This window comes from Gymnoscopelus microlampas (assembly GCF_963454915.1).
Source record: "Gymnoscopelus microlampas genome assembly, chromosome: 21".
Classification (NCBI taxonomy): domain Eukaryota; kingdom Metazoa; phylum Chordata; class Actinopteri; order Myctophiformes; family Myctophidae; genus Gymnoscopelus; species Gymnoscopelus microlampas.
Genome location: NC_139958.1, coordinates 4,416,775 through 4,434,917, shown reverse-complemented (window position 1 = coordinate 4,434,917; position 18,143 = coordinate 4,416,775). Strand labels below are relative to the sequence as shown.

Here is an 18,143-nt window from a genome sequence, read left to right as displayed (position 1 = left end):
TGCCTTAAATGTGAATGGGTTTTCACTGTGACTATAAATCAATAAATATTCAAAGAAGCATTCCAGTTTAATGATGAGTAGCCTACCTTTTTTTTTCTTAAGAAAAGAAATTTAAGCAACAAACATTTGTCTATTGAACAAAGAGAACACAACGGACGGTGCCGTCGCATTTAACCACTTAAACCTTGTGAGCTTGTACATTTTAATAGCTTATATTGTAGAAACTAGAGGCATATTATTGCGTCATCTTGTATTAATATTGTATTTAATTGAACTGAGTGAAGTTACAGTACACAGTCAACACTGGATTTACTAACGATTCCCACTTGTATTTACTCATTTTGTCCACAGGAGGGCGACAGACGCTTGAATATAAACGGATCAACGGAGTTAGAGGGCCAGATCTTTGCAAGTGTTGTAAAGCAGTGGTTCTCAACCTGTGGGTCGGGACCCCCGGGGGGGTCCCCACATGATTTTAGGGGGTCCCCAGATGACAGTGAAGTGTCACTTTAAGGACTTTTAAGACCTTTTTTAATACCTCCAAAAGGAAAAAGACCATTACAGCATCAAAATAGTCAACAATTAAACATTGGCCAAATTGTCAAATAATACAGGAAAGAGGCAACATTTTTGAAAATAGCAGATCTGCTTGTAAATCTGCTATTTTCACAATATTTATCTGTGGAACTGAGTCAAACAAAATGTAATGCCTCAACTCCTATATTCCAAGTGCTTATCAGGGTGGGGGCGTCCCCAGTTTAAATACCACTGATGTAAACATTAACACACCATTACATTTATCACACTATATTAATGTTCAATGGATTTAGACATTTTAGATGAATGTTGCGTTTTTGCCCCCATGCTGTTATTTAAAAATGTAACAAACTGTTGTTTTTTGGGACTAGCTTTTGTCATAGCTAATGGGGACCCTAATACAATATAAGTGCTTTAAGATTATATTACCCTATTCATTCAGAGCTCTTTACACAAAACTAACACATTTAGGTTGAAAACTTGAGGATACATGACATTTAAACTGAACAACGGACCACACTCACCAGGAATTATAAACCATTTATTGATCACTTTTGAACAAAGACAATTGGTTTTCATAGTATTATAAAGCAGCGTGATTCAACAGACTTTTCGTGGTGGTGAACTATCAAACCGCACTTTTGTTCTACCTATGGGGCGGAATCTGCCAATGTTTTTCAATGGGGAATGGCGTGGTTTGATGGTCTTGCGCATCTTTCTGCGTGTGCTTTTCCCCCTCTGTCCAAGCGGGTGAGTCAAAGGCGGACGGTCCCAAGACTCAGGAAGCGACACGGCTCTGGCTCGCAAAAAAAAAAACAGTTCATCAGTGGGCAGCCATAGTTTGGTGTGGCCGTGCCCTTATGGGACTTTAAATTAGCACTGAGGATTTTAGTGTAGATTCTAATGACCTAATCCAGGGACAGGAGTCACATTTCGTTTCATATTTTGATATTTTGAACTTGATACATTGTTTTTTGTATTGTTCCCGTCAAATAAACCGTGATATTAAACAGGCTGAGAGAACCAGTGAACTTTAAATCTTTTCCACGGACACAGGCGTTAAATCAGAGGTATTTGTACACGGCCTTATCCTGCAGGGTCTGGATCTCCAGCTTGACGGGGCATTTGTAGAAGTGCGAGAGCAGCGACTCCGAGTAGCCGATCAGGAAGTAGAACTTCTGCGGCGGCATCTTCTGCAGCATCAGAGCACACACCACCAGCATGTTGCCGCGCCGCTTGATCACAACCTCGTTGGCCAGGCAGCCGTGGAACGTCCCGAACATGAAGCGCCGCACGAACACGTCCTCTATGGTCCGGTCGGCCGCGCCGCCTTCTCCTTGTAGGTTACCTAAAAAAAAAGAGAATGGAGAAGGGCTGTCAACAATTAGCTAATTTAAGTTGACGATTAATTGTCATACAAATAATTGCGATTAACGTGTTATATTTAATATTATAAAATATAAATATTTTCTAAATCACGATTTAATCGTGATTTTGGCATTGAACATTGGAACATTATGAATAAAAATTACATTTCAGTTTGGCCTTTTAGGCTTTGTAATAAAAAATTGCACAGGGCAGATGCGACAAATAACTTAAACAAAGAAATTACTGACATTTAATAATTTTATAACTTTCCAAAAAAAAAAAAAACCTGATCTACAAGCTTACAACGCGTCACAAAGCTTGTAGATCAGCTATTTTAGCCTTTTTATTTTTATATTTGAAAATGAAAATAATTGTGACAGGCCTAGAATGGAGGGAAAATGTAAAAGCTGCAATCCGTAAAGGCTTGTCCTCCTTGCAAGGATTGGGTCTCCCACATGGGAAACCAAGCATCTACTAGCTGAGATATTTATACTTATTTATGAGCTTCGGGAAGTTAATACTTGTCAACCGGTTAGGTGTCCTACCCGACAACACCAGGGTCTAAAACCTTCAATGGAAGAGAGTGTGTACAATGTAAAATTTGTACACACTCTCACACAAAAAAAGCTATAAATAGATACGTTAACGCTGAGGATTTGACTGTGTAGAGGAGCTCTACTGAGGCAGACCCTTTTAACAGGATTAAATGTTTACCCTGAGTATTACCAACCAAGCAACGGATAACAATGTTTTCAGATGCTCTGAAGTTTCACCAAATGCAGTGATGGCCCTGGTGGTCATCATCTACAATAAACAAATGAACATAAACTTACTAGTATGCTGTGACAACCATCCTTTGTAGTGTCCTATGTGATGAGGGTGCAGCGCTTGCTCATAGGTTATGGGTCTGTCTCCTTTCCCCACGCGGATACGAGCCGCTCGGTTCTGGCACCCAGACAAAGAGAGGAAATAAAGAGTCAAGAGACGACGGGACAAAGTTACGTGTTTTTGTTAATAATCTGTCACAGTTACAGAACACAGACGGATACATAGAGACTGTGTGGACCAGTGGTTCTCAAAGTGTGGTCCGGGGACACCGCAGGGGTCCTTGGGGGGATTCTGGGGGGTCCCCAGCTAGCTTATAGGAACCAAATGGACAATTGTAGTTCTGTACAACTCTGACAGTGTACAAATGGAACCAAATGGACCCTTACGGGTCCATTTGGTTCCATTTGTACACTGTCAGAGTTGTGGGGGGGGGGGGGGGGGGGGGGGGTCTGTGTGGCCTAATCCATTGCCAAACTGGGGGGGGTCCTTAACATTAAAAGGTCTGAGGACCACTGGTGGTAGGCTGATGTTGAAGACATGATGGTTTACCTTGCAGCAGACTGAGGAGACATGGATGGCTCTGCTCCCAGCAGGACAGCACAACGTGCCAGAGGACTTCACCAATGTTCTCTACAACGGCAACGTTTCATTACTTTAGTTACTTATATGTGTATTTAACGTGACAGGCAGGCAGGCAGGCACTTCCCTGTTTATCTCATACAAACAACAGTGGTACAAATTAACTAACAACTACCTCTATCTGTACCTAAGTAAAAATGTTTACGTACATCATTATTTCCATTTTTTAATCATTTATACTTCTGCTGCACATCTCAGAGGCAAATATTGTACTTTTTACTCCACTACAATTATTTGACAGCTTTGTTTGTTACGAGCTACTCTGCAGATTGATACAACGTTAACCAGTAACACATAAAGTAGCCTAATTAAAGTTACCTTTATCAACTGCAACATTAAAGCGATGAACACTGAACAAATAGCCTCAAGTAGTTATGCTCAATTCGCTAGTTTGTCCGTCACGTGTGACTCTGTGTTGGAAGTGCTTTTAAACTGAGAACATGTCTGCTTATATACAGTTAGACCACATGTCTGTATCCTGATGGACGAATCAATCATATCCATATGGAGTTTCCACAATATCTACGCCCAAATATGGTGTGTATGACATCCAATCTATCCTAACCGGTCCATTTGGTTCGATTTGTATACATACAGTATGTAGTTAACGGGGGTTCCTTGAAATTGAACCGACCCGCTCAGTTGCCTTGTGGTTAGGATGTCCGCCCTGTCCGGGAGGTTGGGGTTCAATCCCCCGGCCGGGTCATACCAAGAATGGGACACAGTTCCTCCTCGCTTGGCACTCAGCATCAAGGGTTGGATTGGGTGACCCTGTGACATACTAGTGACTAGCGTCATGTCACAGGGTGTACTTGTACATCAAGCTGCCTCACGCGGAGACAGGCTCCTGACCCTATGGACCATGGCTCGGCAAAAAAACTTCAGCTTTCTGTACAGAAAGACCGACTTCTACCGCCTTCTGGCCCGGCCTACTGAGCGTATGGGGTTTCCCCCAGGGCGGCCCAGAGCATGGTGCTCAAGGTGGGCTTTATCACCCTCTATGACCCTTTAGAACCCCCTAGAACCCCTGTCAGACAGTATAAAGTTTCTACTGTCTGATTGAGTTTGCTCCTGACCTGTCATGGTGATGAAGTCATGATGTGTCAACCATGTCCAAATATGGAGCCCCATAGGTCGCTCACCCTAAACCTCTGTAGTAACCATGGTGATCTAATGTAGCAGATCTAATGACATGAAATCATCTCTCTAACAAACATTAATGCCTTAATTAAATTATTAATAAAAATGGCCATTCTGCTTAGTCCTATATACGTTTGGTACTGTGCGTATATTTTGTTTGTGCTTATATTATCAATTAAGTTGTTTTCAATAATTGTAAAATATACATATTTGGCTGGAGATTAATTTCAACCACGAACATGTTTACATAAAATGATGATTTTACAAACCACTAATAAATCCTCAACAGATTGTCTGTGATGAACTGTCATGTTTACATCCAGTTAAACTGTTATCATTCATTCTCTGGTCAAATAAGCATTTATTTAAACCTAGCTGATGTTATTTAAACAAACTAAAGTCCTGACATTATAATAATGTTCCCTCAAACGTTTATAATTCATATTTTAAGCTGGTTTTCTCACCAATAACATCAGGCTCCGAACGTTGCTCAAGGACGCAGCCATTTTCCTCCCTCAGATGAAGGAAAGGATTCTGGGAAGTGTAGTGTCTTCAATCTGTGCAAGTGTAGTCTTCAATCTCCATCTATTAATTATGAATTACTACCAGTAAGTAGAATTAAAAAACATTAAATCACCACCCCAATATTTATATTAAGAATCAGACACGACCACTTTTTATTTGTAGTTTAATTAAACATTCATAAATGTAAACATGGAACTGTTCATTCAAGAGACGTTCCCCGACGGACCATATATCGGGTCGTACCAACCGGACGTTGCCAAAGTAGAAGTTGCCAGATCCGATAATTATGTGGAATACATGACACAAAAATAACTATAGAATCATTTTACCCTCTGACTTTTTAAGAAATATCAAGTTCTAATCACTTTCAAGCTTAACATGCAGTGATACAATAAACCTTTTTAAACATTATTTTACAGAGTATTTCTACACTGCAGTATTGATAGTTTTTACTTAAGTAAAAAAACGGAGTACTTTTTCACTACTGCGAGCGTGCTTTGTTTTGGGCTCTGCTTTCAACAACAAGCCGGGCTTGCTTTGCTTGTTTCTCTCACAACACCTGGCAACCCAACCCGGGCTCTGGCTGCTGGTCTGTTATGCTATCACTACTTAGCACGTCCTGCTAGTTGTATCTCTTAAACAATACTTTAATTCAGCGGCTTTTCTACATCGTTACGGACACAGACTCCATCATACAGTGTGTTATCGGTTAGAGAACTACAACAATGGCGTCGGCTCCTCCTCAGACAGAGATGTATGACCACGCTCTGCTCGGCGTGCTGCAGCACGTCGGGAACATCCAGGACTTCCTGCAGGTTTACTTCGGCTTTCTGTACAGAAAGACCGACTTCTACCGCCTTCTGGCCCGACCCACCGACCGTATGGGGTTCCCCCCAGGGGCGGCCCAGAGCATGGTGCTGAAGGTGGGCTTTATGACACTTTAGAACCCTGTAGAACCCAGAGCATGGTGCTGAAGGTGCGCTTTATGACAGTTTAGAACCCTGTAGAACCCAGAGCATGGTGCTGAAGGTGCGCTTTATGACACTTTAGAACCCTGTAGAACCCTTTATAACTCTTTAGCTTAAGGTTTTTGCTTAAGGTGGGCTTTTTGACACTTTAGAACCCTTTAGAACCCTGTAGAACCCAGAGCATGGTGCTGAAGGTGGCTTTATGACACTTTAGAACCTTTAGAACCCTGTAGGACCCTGTAGAACCCAGAGCATGGTGCTGAAGGTGCGCTTTATGACACTTTAGAACCCTTTTGAACTCTTTAGAACCCTGAGCAATGTGCTTAAGGTGGGCTTTATGACACTTTAGAACCCTTTAGAGCCCTGTAGAACCCTGTTTTACCCTTTAGAACCCAGAGCATGGTGCTGAAGGTGGGCTTTATGACACTTTAGAACCCACTATAATCCTTTAGAACCCAGAGCATGGTGCTGAAGATGGGCTTTATGACACTTTAGAACCCACTATAACCCTTTAGAACCCAGAGCATGGTGCTGAAGGTGGGCTTTATCACCCTTTAGAACTCTTTAGAACCCCCTATAACCCTTTAGAATCCGGGGTGCCCCAGAGCATGGTCCTCAAGGTGGGCTTCATGACCCTTTAGAACCCCCTATAACCCTTCAGAACCCGGATTGGCCCTGCATGGTCCTCAAGGTGGGCTTTTTCACCCTTTAGAACCCTTTATGACCCCTTACAGCGCTTTAGAACCCTATATATCATACATGGGCAACTGGCGGCCCCCACCTTCACTTAATGCGGCCTGCAGGATAATATGGGATTACTGATACATTATTGATTTCAGCTGTTACAATTCCAAACATAACATGAGCCGCTTTAATTACTATATTAGTAGCTTAATGACTTGTATTAAAATGATATTTGTCTTTACTCTTTATGTCCAATGTATTTGTATTTAAGTTCATAAAGTTAACATAAGTATAACTAAATGCATTTGAAATTAAATGAAAATGTTACTTTTCAGGATTCCAATTCAAAAATAGCAAAAAATAAATCAGGATTCCAATTCAAAAATAGCCGATCTAGAAGCTCAAAACGTTGAGCTTCTAGTTCGGCTATTTTTGCTACTTTTGTGTGAAAGAATGGAAAAGTACGGCATTAATTTACGAAAAATACGGAGGTCTCTGCCCGACAGTATTATGCAATGTGTCCCTTTGTAGTGAGCGTGGAAATATAGTGGCCCTCTCCATCATCAAAGTTGCATCACCCCTGATGTATAACCCTTTAGAACCCAGGGTGGCCCAGAGCCTGGTTCTCAAGGTGGGCTTTAGAACCTTTTATTAGACTTAAAACCCCTGGATAACCCGGGGTGGCACAGAGCATGGTCCTTAAGCTGCACTTTAGAACCCTGAATAACCCTTTAGAAGCTTTTAGAACCCTGTATAATCTGCGTTGGCACAGAGCATGGTCCTCAAGGTGCACTTTACTTTAGAACCCATTGTTGTGATGTTGACCCTTTTGGCTCCACAGTAAACAAACAGCCCCAGTGTTACAATTTACATCTTAACCAGAGAGAAGTATACAGTAAGCAAGGTAAACACATCAAATGCAGACAGACAGTGTAGTGCAGTCTACGGTCCATAGACCATCATGGACCAGACCAGAGTCTAAAGTTTAGACTGTAATTGTTAGTTTAGACTCTAAACTAACAATTACTATCATAAACTAACAATTACTATCAAAAACAATAATATTTACATTGAAACTATAGCCTTTACCAACCAGGTAAACAATGAACCTAGCATCTGTCTAAATATGTGGTCTTCAACGTTTTTCAGCCCAAGGACCCCCTAGCTGAGAGAGAGATTAAGCAGGGACCCCCCCACTACATATTGTATAAAATTGTATAGCAGATTAAACTTTTACATAGATTTCATAGATAGCTTTATAGACTTATTTCACAGCACTGTGATCAGTGTTGGATTCATGTGTGTTTTCAGACTTTTAGGCACTTGAACACTCAATACTTTGTAAACCTGTCCTTTCACCCTGTACTTGGTCTGCTCTTTTTTTTCCCCTACACCAAACCTCTTTGCCAAAATTAAACGATCTACAGCTCACAACGCCTCGCAGCGCAAGGTGTTGTGAGCCTTTCCTGGCTTTGCCCTGGGTTGGCTCCCACAGTGTCAGTTATACAGAAGACCTATCGAGGTCCTGTTGAGCTCTTTTTCTTGTACACACTTTGTACACTAAATGTATAAATGAGCACTGCTGTTAGGATGTCACTGCTGTAAAACCTTAAGTTTAGGTGAAATCTTTCTGGCTTGTGTTTTTTTTTTTTCTCCAGACGTTCAAGTTGTTTGAGCGGCTGGCGGAACAGGACAGAGAGAGACAGCAGAGAGAGGAGGAGACCAGAGCCGTGCCTCCTGCACCTGCAGCCATTCAGGAGGTGGAGGTGGAGACTCCAGAGCAGAAGGAGGTAGAGATGGGACCATATTATCAAAACTACACACGATTATAGAGCACCGAAGTCTGACGTAATTTGCACATCCTACCTGGGTTGCGGTCCCCCCCCCCCCCCATTCTGAATCCCCATAGACGTCTTTAATATCGCGTCAAATAAGAACTGTGTTCCAAAAATAAACAAATGACCCCGGCGGTTTGACTCTTATGGATATGAAGCATCAACTGACGGTGAGAAAACAATAATGTTACTTACTAATTAGTTACATTTTCTCCAGAAACAGACTGTATCAAATATAAGTGACTGACTATCATAAACGACACAGAGCCACCCTGACAATATCACAGAGACAGTTTGTTTATTTTTGGACCACACTTCTTATATGAGACGGTTCTATGATGACCCAATGTTATTCTCCATAGAGAAATTACTTTACGAACCTGGGGATGAACAAGACCTCTGTATTTTATAGCAGAAAAAATAATTGCGATCAGCGATATTATCGCGATAATCAAAATATGCTTCAAACTTAAAATGCCACTTTTGTTGTTAAACCACTTGAACCCCCAGCATCCCTATTCTGGGGGGGGGGGGGGGGGGGGGGGGCGTTGGCCAAAAATAGCCGATCTACAAGCTTACAACGCGTTGCAAGCTTGTAGATCTGCTATTTTTGGAAGTTGTACTGAATATGCAGCTCAACGAAAGCTAATTCATCCTTGTGTATGACGGAGTGTACAATTTCACGATAACTTACAATCTCCACGATACGATTACTGTGAGCGTTTCTTATCACGATAAACGATAATAATGATTATCGTCCCATCTCTAGAAGGAGGCAGGGGAGACGTCATCGTCATCATCGGACCACCAGAGTGCTGCTGCTGTGGCTGCCCGCAAGACAGAGGCCAAGACCTCCTCCGCCAAGGCCATGGAATCCTCCTCCTCCGCCTCATCCCCTCAGCTCCTCCCCCCCAGCAGCAGTGCTCCTGTCCTCCAGACGTCACAGAGAGACCAGACGCCTGCAGCCAGCGCCAACACATCAGCAGACGCGTTAGTAGGCTTATGTTGTAAATGCTGTGTGTGTGTGTGTGTATGTTTGTATAGAGCACAGAAGTCTGACGTAATTTACACATCCTACCTGGGTCGCGGTTTCCCCCCCGTTCTGAATCCCCATAGACGTGTTTAATATCGCGTCAAATAAGAACTGTGTTCCAAAAATAAACAAGTGACCCCGACGATTTGACTCTTATGGATATGAAGCATCAACTGACGGTGAGAAAACGCTAATGTTAGTGTATTAGCTGGGGATGTGACCCCACTAAAATAAGTGGCACTAGAATCAGTGGGTTTGTTTGTGTCAGTGCTGCTGACGCCAATGGTGATTGCTGTCACTTTTTGCACTCCCAAAACAAAGTAACTTGAGGTGACTAAACACAGCTTATTGTGCTGAGCATTAGAAACGTAAGAGGATATAGTACTACTTTATCATAATGATACCTGTTTAGTCTGTGTAATTCCTTGTTACATACTGTATGATTATGTGTAAATTAGCCTGTATGCAAGAGTTAATTAAGTCTCCTGTTACTGTACCTTGACATCAGCAGAATGATTTCAGGGTTTTCAATGTAATCTAATCTTGTACTTGTAAGTCACTGTGGATAAGAGATAAATGCTAAATGCCTAAATAATACATTCTGTGGATTACTGGTATTGTGTCTAGGGCTAAGGGTTTTTCACACTAAGAATGACTGCTAAATGTTTCGAATTGAAGCTAAGTGCAGTATTATAACATATATAAAAAAATGTTATCTATAGTCGCCACTCGTCAAGCGCCCGATGACCAGTTAGTTGACTAGCTGACTGACTGAGGAGACATTTCCAACATGGTTGTCATTTTGTTTATAATTGTTTTAAAGTAAGGTTTTGTGTATCTGTTTTGTTTTGTTTCAGAGGTCAGGAGAAGTTTCAGTCGGACCCAGAAAGTTATAACGGTGCAGTGAGGGAAAACTACACCTGGTCTCAAGACTACACCGACGTGGAAGTCCGTGTAAATGTCCCTAAAACCGTCGTCAAAGGCAGACAGGTGAATAAAGACACGTCACAAATCTGTTCTCCAGGACTTTAAGCCTGATTTATACTTAGTTGCGTGCCAGCGTCGCATACGGAAAATAGCCGATCCAAAAGCTCACAACCCATCGCATTGCAATGTATGGTGAGCTTGTAGATCGTCTGTTTTTGCACGCAACACTGGTCCGCAACCTAAGATGAATCAGGCTTGACCTGCTAGAGATACTAATATAATTTGATAACACAAAATGATCGATTGTTGCGATGCAAAATGGTTTGTGTTCATACAATGTGTAACGGTCATCAGGTGGTGGTGAACCTACAGAGCAGCAGTGTGCGTGTCTGTCTGAAGGACGGAGCAGAAGACAACATATTGGTGGAGGGGGAGCTGACGCACAAGATCAACCCTGAAGAGTCACTGTGGAACCTGGAGCCTGGACGCTGTGTGGTTGTGAGTACATTTATGGTACAGTTAGTACATAAGACTCACTGTGGAACCTGAAACCTGTGTTGTGAGTACATTTATGGTACAGTTAGTACATAAGACTCACTGTGGAACCTGAAACCTGTGTTGTGAGTACATTTATGGTACAGTTAGTACATAAGACTCACTGTGGAACCTGAAACCTGTGTTGTGAGTACATATATGGTACAGTTAGTACGTTTGGAAAACCAGGGAGTTTTGCATTACATTTCCTACAGGCTGAAGTTTGTCATAGCTGCCCCCCACCCAGTGGCGTACCCACCATAGAGGCGGCGCAGGCTGCCGCCTGCCCAACTAAAATCTAGGCTCCCCTAGAAAATAAAGTAAAAGACTGAAAAACAGGCAGTGAAAAAAATCCAAAGAGAATAGTGGTCGTCGGACCTCCTCGTCCATTCACGCGGGCAGGCAGCTAATCACCACCGTATCCATTCTGCAGAGCGACGTCGCCTATAGTGATGCAAATGTATGCCTTTATCTTCATGGGGTACCAGGAGTGCCAGGTGTGGGGGTCTGGGCCATCACCTGTACTCACCTGGCATAAAAGGGGCTCTGAGAGCAGCTTGAGCCATTCATTACTAAACTACAACATGAAGAGACCACCGCTGAAGAATTGATTGATTGATTATACTTGCATATTGTTTTTATTAACGTATTTCAGTTTTGTAGTCAGTGTAGTGTTGTTGTTAACTTGTTTCCCCCCGACATTTTTCCCCGAGTCCCCCCCCCCCCCCACTCCGAAGGGGGTAGGTAGAGCAAAAAATCTCACCTGCCCCAAATGTAATTTCTGGGAACGGCACTGCCCCCACCGCAGAGTCTTGGGGTTCGGATCCACCGTGGTGCATCCGGCTTTGTCGTGTGTCTATACAAACACAATTGGCCCGTGTTCGGGGGAGGGAAGGCTGGCGGCGAGGGTGATATTTGTCACTGCACATAATCCTATGGGGCTGGGGGGGGGGGGGGGGGGGCACCTGTCGGCACCTGTCGGCGGTAGAAGTAGGAAGAGAATGAATGTAATATATTTCTACTAAATTTCAATTAAATCTTTATTAAAGTGTCAAATCACAACAAGTTGTCTCAAGACACTTTACATGTAGAGCAGAGACCGACAGTCCTAAAGACTGTAGCCTTAAAATATGAGCATAGATACAGGTGATAACGTGGCGCTTGTCAACATGGTGCCCACGGCTGCTCGCCGTGGGCACTCGCTCCATTTTAACTCTTGAGAGATCTACAAGCTCACAACGCCTTGCGCTGCGAGGCGTCGTGAGCTTGTAGATCTGTTATTTTCGGCAAAGCGGTTGGGTTAACTCTCTGAAAATACACTTTATCATGAATCCAACTCAACTCAACGTTACACATTGACATTGCTGTCAAACAAGTCTATGAAGCTATCTATGAAAATGTTTAATCTGCAACACAATTCTATTCAACATGTAGTGGGGGTCCCTGCTTCATCTCTCTCTCAGTTTAAGGGGTCCTTTGCCTGAAAAACCTTGAAGACCCCTGACTTACACACTTATTTTAAATCACATACTGTGTGTGTGTGTGTGTGTGTGTGTGTGTGTGTGTGTGTGTGTGTGTGTGTGTGTGTGTGTGTGCGTGTGCGTGCGCACGTGTGTGCTTGTTTCCAGCTGACACTCAGTAAGATAGGAGAGGTGTGGTGGAGTGCGTTGCTGAAAGGAGAACCAGAGATCGACATCCAGCAGATCAACCGCGAGCGCTCCATGGCCACGGTGGGAGAAGACGAGCACGCCGTCCTGGACAGACTGACCTTTGACTACAACCAGAAACTACAGGGCAAGCCTCAGAGCCATGAGATGGTGAGGACCACATTATGCTGTGAAACCTTGTATGACCGTGTTGGAAACAGAAACAGAGTGGCTAACAGAGAGAAAGCACAAACAGCAAAAAAAGGTCTTGATTTTACTAATCAGAGATGATAGTTTTCTTTCAATTCATAGCCTATTTTAACATCATCTATGATGCAGTGTTGATTTTGACAAAATCGTTTTATTTAGTTTTAGTCATATTTGAGTCATCTGAAATGTTTACTTTTAGTCTAGTTAGTCGGCTTAGTTTAGTCGACTAAATCTACAGTTGATTTAGTCGACCGTGACGGCATCGAAATGATTTTCACTAATAGCTGCATGCCGAAAATAGCTCACAACGCGTCGCGCTGCGACACGTTGTGAGCTTGGAGATCAACTATGTTTGGTCTGTGACACCTGCGTGCACCTTACCATGTCTTAGTTCTACTGGATCTCTTCTCCACCAGTCCCTCCCAAACATTTTACTTGAAATTGTCAGTATATTTAGTCACAGTTTTAGTCATGATAGCTTATTTTTTATTTATTTTTTATTTCGTTTTTGTAAGCGCCATTTTTCGTCATAGTTTTAGTCAACAAAAGCAACACTGCTATGATGACAACAGAATGTTTTCTTTGGAGACCTTATTAATCCAGTGTGGGAAATTCTGGTTCTGTCTGTCTTATCACACAGTATATGTTACAATGTGGTATTATAACACTAACATCTACTAACTATACCATGTATAGTTTGGTATGTTCTGTATGGTCATGGGAAAAAATAATTTCTTGAAAAAAACACGGGAGACCCTGATCATCACCCTCTGATCTGTTCTGTGTGTCTTCACTTCACAGAAGGTGCACGAGATGCTGAAGAAAGGCTGGGACGCAGAAGGCTCGCCGTTCCGGGGCCAGCAGTTTGACCCCACCATGTTCGACATCCCGCCCAGCGCCGTCCAATTCTAAAGCCCTCCCCCACGTTTGTTTTTTTGTATTACTTTTCTCGTTGGATGATGACACAGGCGTTACAGAAGATGCTAGCCCCCGTCTACCAGCTCACAACACGTCGCGCTGGGCTCGTAGACGGGGCTGTTTTCGGCGTTTAAACGAGTATACACATATTTATACGGCGTACCACAACAAGCCAAAATGCAAACCCAACGGGTTTAGTTTACAGGGGCTGACCCGCCTGTACCGTTATGAACGTCGTCATCACTGTCGGGTTAGAATAGCCTGGTAAAGCCCCTCCCTCCGGAAAATCTCATTTCCATTTGATTTCAGGAAGGAGTCTGGCCTGAGAGCCTGTATGGGCAATTTGGGAGCTGGGCTGGATTAGTACCGTTGACTGACAACCCCAATGATCCAATGGCCAATGATCGTTGTTCTCCTTCAGCCAATCAGCAGTGCATTTTTACCACCTCCAGACTAATGTGACGCAACGGGACTTTTGCGACGGCCATGCCCAAAATAGGTTGCCTTATTCGGATACTGCCCTGCTCACTGCCCGCCCCTGCCGGTTCTCTGAATTGGAATTTTTAATTAGACTCTGTCATGATTAATTGACCACATATATGAAGTTAAACAACTAAATTCTATCCAAACGATATCTTAAAAGTAAATTCCGTGCCTCAAAAAAGACGTTTTAGAGAGAAAACCGAAAGTAAGAAGTTAAAACAACGCACAAAAAACAATGCCTGCCGTTCGTTTTTGGTCGGCTGCATTCAGGCTGCACTCGGTTCCATTCGGGCTCACTCGAACTCGCCACCTGATTGGCCAACTTTCGCTGTCAATCACAGAACGATGAGCGACGACGCTGATATGCTCGTCCATTTGGTGAACGGGCAAGAAACGCCCAGACAAGCCTTCAGGCCAGACTCCTTCCTGAAATCAAATAGAAATGAGATTTTCCGGAGGAAGGGGCTTTACCAGGCTAGGGTTAGAAAGCTCCTATCTCCGTATTTCAACTATCTTTCTAAATGAATCTCCTATCCTAATCATACAAGAGTGTTGCACGAAAGTAGTGTAAATAGCAGATCTACGAGCTCTCAGCGCGTCGCGTTGTTATGAGCTTGTAGATCGATGCGTTGTGAGCAATTTATTATTGTTTGGATTGATACATTAACCTACAACAACATATTAAGACCGGGAACGCATCTGTGTGTCATTTTAGATTTGAGCCATAACTATTATTTCATACTTTGGCTATTCGAAAATAGCAGATATACAAGCTCATAGCGCGGCATAGAGTGCTATGAGCTTGTAGATCTGCTATTCTTTTGAAAAATGTGTGCGAATCTTTGAATATATATATATATATTTTTTTTAACATTTGTAACCAAAATCTTTGCTTCTGGGGGATTCTACAAATGTCTTCTAAATCCTAACCGTTTCTTTTTTGAAAAAAAAAAAATATTATGTTGCTATAATATCAGTGGTTCTCAGACTTTTTTATGTCAAGGACCCCCAAAATGATATGTGTTTGTCCGTGGACCCCCATCTCAAAATATTTAGTTCCAGGGACCCCCAGAAGCAAAGATTTAAGTTAAAGATGTTCGCTTAAAAAAAAATATATATATTCAAAGATTTGCACAAAGTTTCCACGATTTTTTCAAAAAATAGTAGATATACAAGCTCATTGCGCGGCACTCGGTGCCGCGCTATGAGCTTGTATATCTTGCTATTTTTTAATAGCCAAAATAAATCTTAAAATGACACACGGATGCGTTCCCGGTCTTAATGAGTTAAGAGGAACTTGTGATCAAAAAGCATTTTTGCGTTTGTGTTCAAAGGAGTCACAGTACGATTGTTTCAGACTGTTATTGTTTGTATTGCGGTGTCTGCCGCGCCCCGCCTATTGAGAGGGATTGCGTCCGTGAGATTAATTCATGATGAATACATTTTTTATATATAATCAACTCTCCATTCGTGTAGCGCTTTTTGAAACGGCGTTTGCAAAGTGCTTTACAGAAAACCAGATGACGATTATAGCAACGTCATGGACTAGATTACAGAGAAAAAAAGTACAAATGTATAATTAATATCAAATAAAAACTAATAAAAAAACAAACATCAAAGGAGGGTAAAATAACCACTATGAAAGGGCTTTAAAAGACCTTTTCTGACTGATACTCCTTGTTGTTGACCATTTAGTTTAAGAGTCTACAGCTAAGCCAGGTGAATCAGTCCTTTACCCGAGAAGAAGGGCTCGGCTCCCATGTATATTTCACAGCTTTTAAAGCTGCATTCTGGAACTTATGTCAACGAATAAAACATTATTTTAAATCCATCTAGTACAGTGGTTCTCAAACGTTTTCATGTCGGAGACCCCCAAATTAAGTGTTTGGCCAAGGACCCCCCCCCCCCATGTGATAATGATTTGTGCCAGGGACCCCATACAAACTTTGTGTTAAAATGTTTCAAAAATATTCCGATTTTCTTTAATGACAAAAAATATGTATTTTCAAATAGCCAGTGCATATAGGGTTAAATGGTTTTTGATGCTATATTAACTCATTTTGCTGGGGACCCCCTGGAACATCCTCAAGGACCCCACTTTGAGAACCACTGGATCGTACTGGTTGAATAGTACTGCCTGGAGCTCATCAGTGAAATGTCGCTCCTGGATAAGTATTGTCTTTTATTTTCATTTCTTGCTGTTTCATGCTGTTTTTCCGCCTCTTGTTGCGTTGCGTTGGTTACAATTTATGTCCACATTTTGCACGTCATAGGCGGGTTTTTCTTTCTTCTTCTAAAATAGCTGATTTACAAGCTCAGACATTCGGCCTGTGTATTATGTCATGTGTGTTGCAAAGTTGTTGCACACCAGTCCTTTTTAAAGCAGTGTTTCTCAAAGTGGGTCTCCTAGGGACCCCCAGTGGTCCTTGAGGGGCTTCCAGGGGGTCCCCAGCACAGTGAGTTAATATAGCAGACACAGGTCTTGTATGGGGGGTCCGTGGTACAAAATATTCTCAGATGGGGGTCCTTGACATGAAAAAGTTTGAGAACCACTGTTTTAGAGTATTGGTTCTCAAAGTGGGGTCCGGGGACCCCCAGGGGTCCTTGTGGGAGTTCCAGGGGGTCCCCAGCTAAATGATGGATAGTTAGGAACCAAATGGACCCTTATGGGTCTGTAACTCTGAGGGTGTACAAATGGAACCAAATGGACCCTAACGGGTCCATTTGGTTCCATTTGTACACTCTCTGAGTTAAATCAACATTGATTTTACAATATAAATTGGGGTCCCAGAGTCAGAGATAGAAATGTCATTAAATGGGGGTCCGTAGACTAATGCATGTCAAACTGGGGGTCCTTGAAATTAAAATGGTTGAGAATTGACTGCCAGAGCCGTAAAAATCTTCTCTTATGGGGGTCCCTGGCTAATAAGTGTCAATTTGGGGGTCCTTAACATGAAGAAGTTTGAGAACCAGTGCTTTAGAGGTGCCAGCCAACTAAAGACACTAAAATCATTGAAGAGTCGCTGCACATAGCTCATAGTTGTCCAAATGACAATTTTATTCAGAAAAACATTTACACCAACGTTTGAAGGAATTGACATGGACAGCTACGAGTGTGCGGCAACTGTTTTATGTTTTCAATGTTTATTTTTTATTTCTTTCATGTTCATTTTCCATAATGTATGCATCATGTGTGCAAAAAATGAATAAACAGTTGTGTGTAAGGATGGTGCCGGACATGCATTTAATTATTATTAGATTATTATTTTAATAGTACACTTGTTCTGTGTGCGCAACTCCAATCCCTGTTGCCGCCGGTTCCCACACAACATATCAAAGGGCAAGTCTGGTCTAAAATAACATTATTTCCTTCCTTTTATTTTTTATACTCGTGTGAATGCCTTGATTTAAGAAAAACAAACTTAAAGAGACCTGAAATGATCAGCTCCTAGACCCTTGTTCAATTAAATTATGAGATGACTTAATACACATATAGTGTTTACCGCAACGCTGGTATCAATGGATCACAAGTCCAACTTTCTACTGGTTTTGATGGAAAGAGACAATTTATCAGGGAAACAGAAGATTGTTTTCTTCATAGACTGCAATAATCTCTGGGGTGATTCTGCCCTCTAGTGGCTTCCATTCATTACTGCACCGACTTATAGTTATTGTTATGGAGAATGTTTTTGTTTGTTTTGGGCGGAATTCATGTGTTTTAGGTCATGTTTTGTTAAAATGTGGTTGATACCATGGGGCTACGTGTTTTGTGGTTCTTTAATACATTCATGATTACATTTTTTTTTCTTTTACAGTAATGCATCCATGGTTACAGTAACAGGCTTTCAGACCAGTAACTTTCTCCTGG

The 18,143-nt window shown here is 42.2% G+C and overlaps 2 protein-coding genes across 3 annotated transcripts; one reads left to right on the top strand and one right to left on the bottom strand.

Moving 5' to 3' along the window:
* Positions 1–781: 781 nt before the first annotated feature.
* On the bottom strand, positions 782–5,050 carry mrps24 (mitochondrial ribosomal protein S24). Its single transcript, XM_084046769.1, has 4 exons — positions 4,977–5,050; positions 3,283–3,363; positions 2,739–2,850; positions 782–1,885 (listed from the first exon to the last, which is right to left on the bottom strand). Exons 1-4 carry the CDS (start codon positions 5,016–5,018, stop codon positions 1,602–1,604), a joined length of 519 nt encoding a protein of 172 aa, XP_083902895.1. The 5' UTR covers positions 5,019–5,050; the 3' UTR covers positions 782–1,601.
* A 558-nt stretch (positions 5,051–5,608) lies between these two features.
* nudcd3 (NudC domain containing 3) lies at positions 5,609–17,503 on the top strand. Of its 2 annotated transcripts, none has more exons than XM_084047566.1 (7): positions 5,609–5,960; positions 8,348–8,479; positions 9,294–9,514; positions 10,415–10,547; positions 10,839–10,982; positions 12,647–12,835; positions 13,676–17,503. In XM_084047566.1, the coding sequence occupies exons 1-7, from the start codon at positions 5,763–5,765 to the stop codon at positions 13,784–13,786; spliced, it is 1,128 nt and encodes a 375-aa protein (XP_083903692.1). In that variant the 5' UTR covers positions 5,609–5,762; the 3' UTR covers positions 13,787–17,503. The 2 variants fall into 2 exon arrangements, with proteins under 2 accessions (XP_083903692.1, XP_083903693.1); XM_084047567.1 differs by lacking the exon at positions 5,609–5,960 and adding an exon at positions 6,529–6,542.
* Positions 17,504–18,143: the final 640 nt, after the last annotated feature.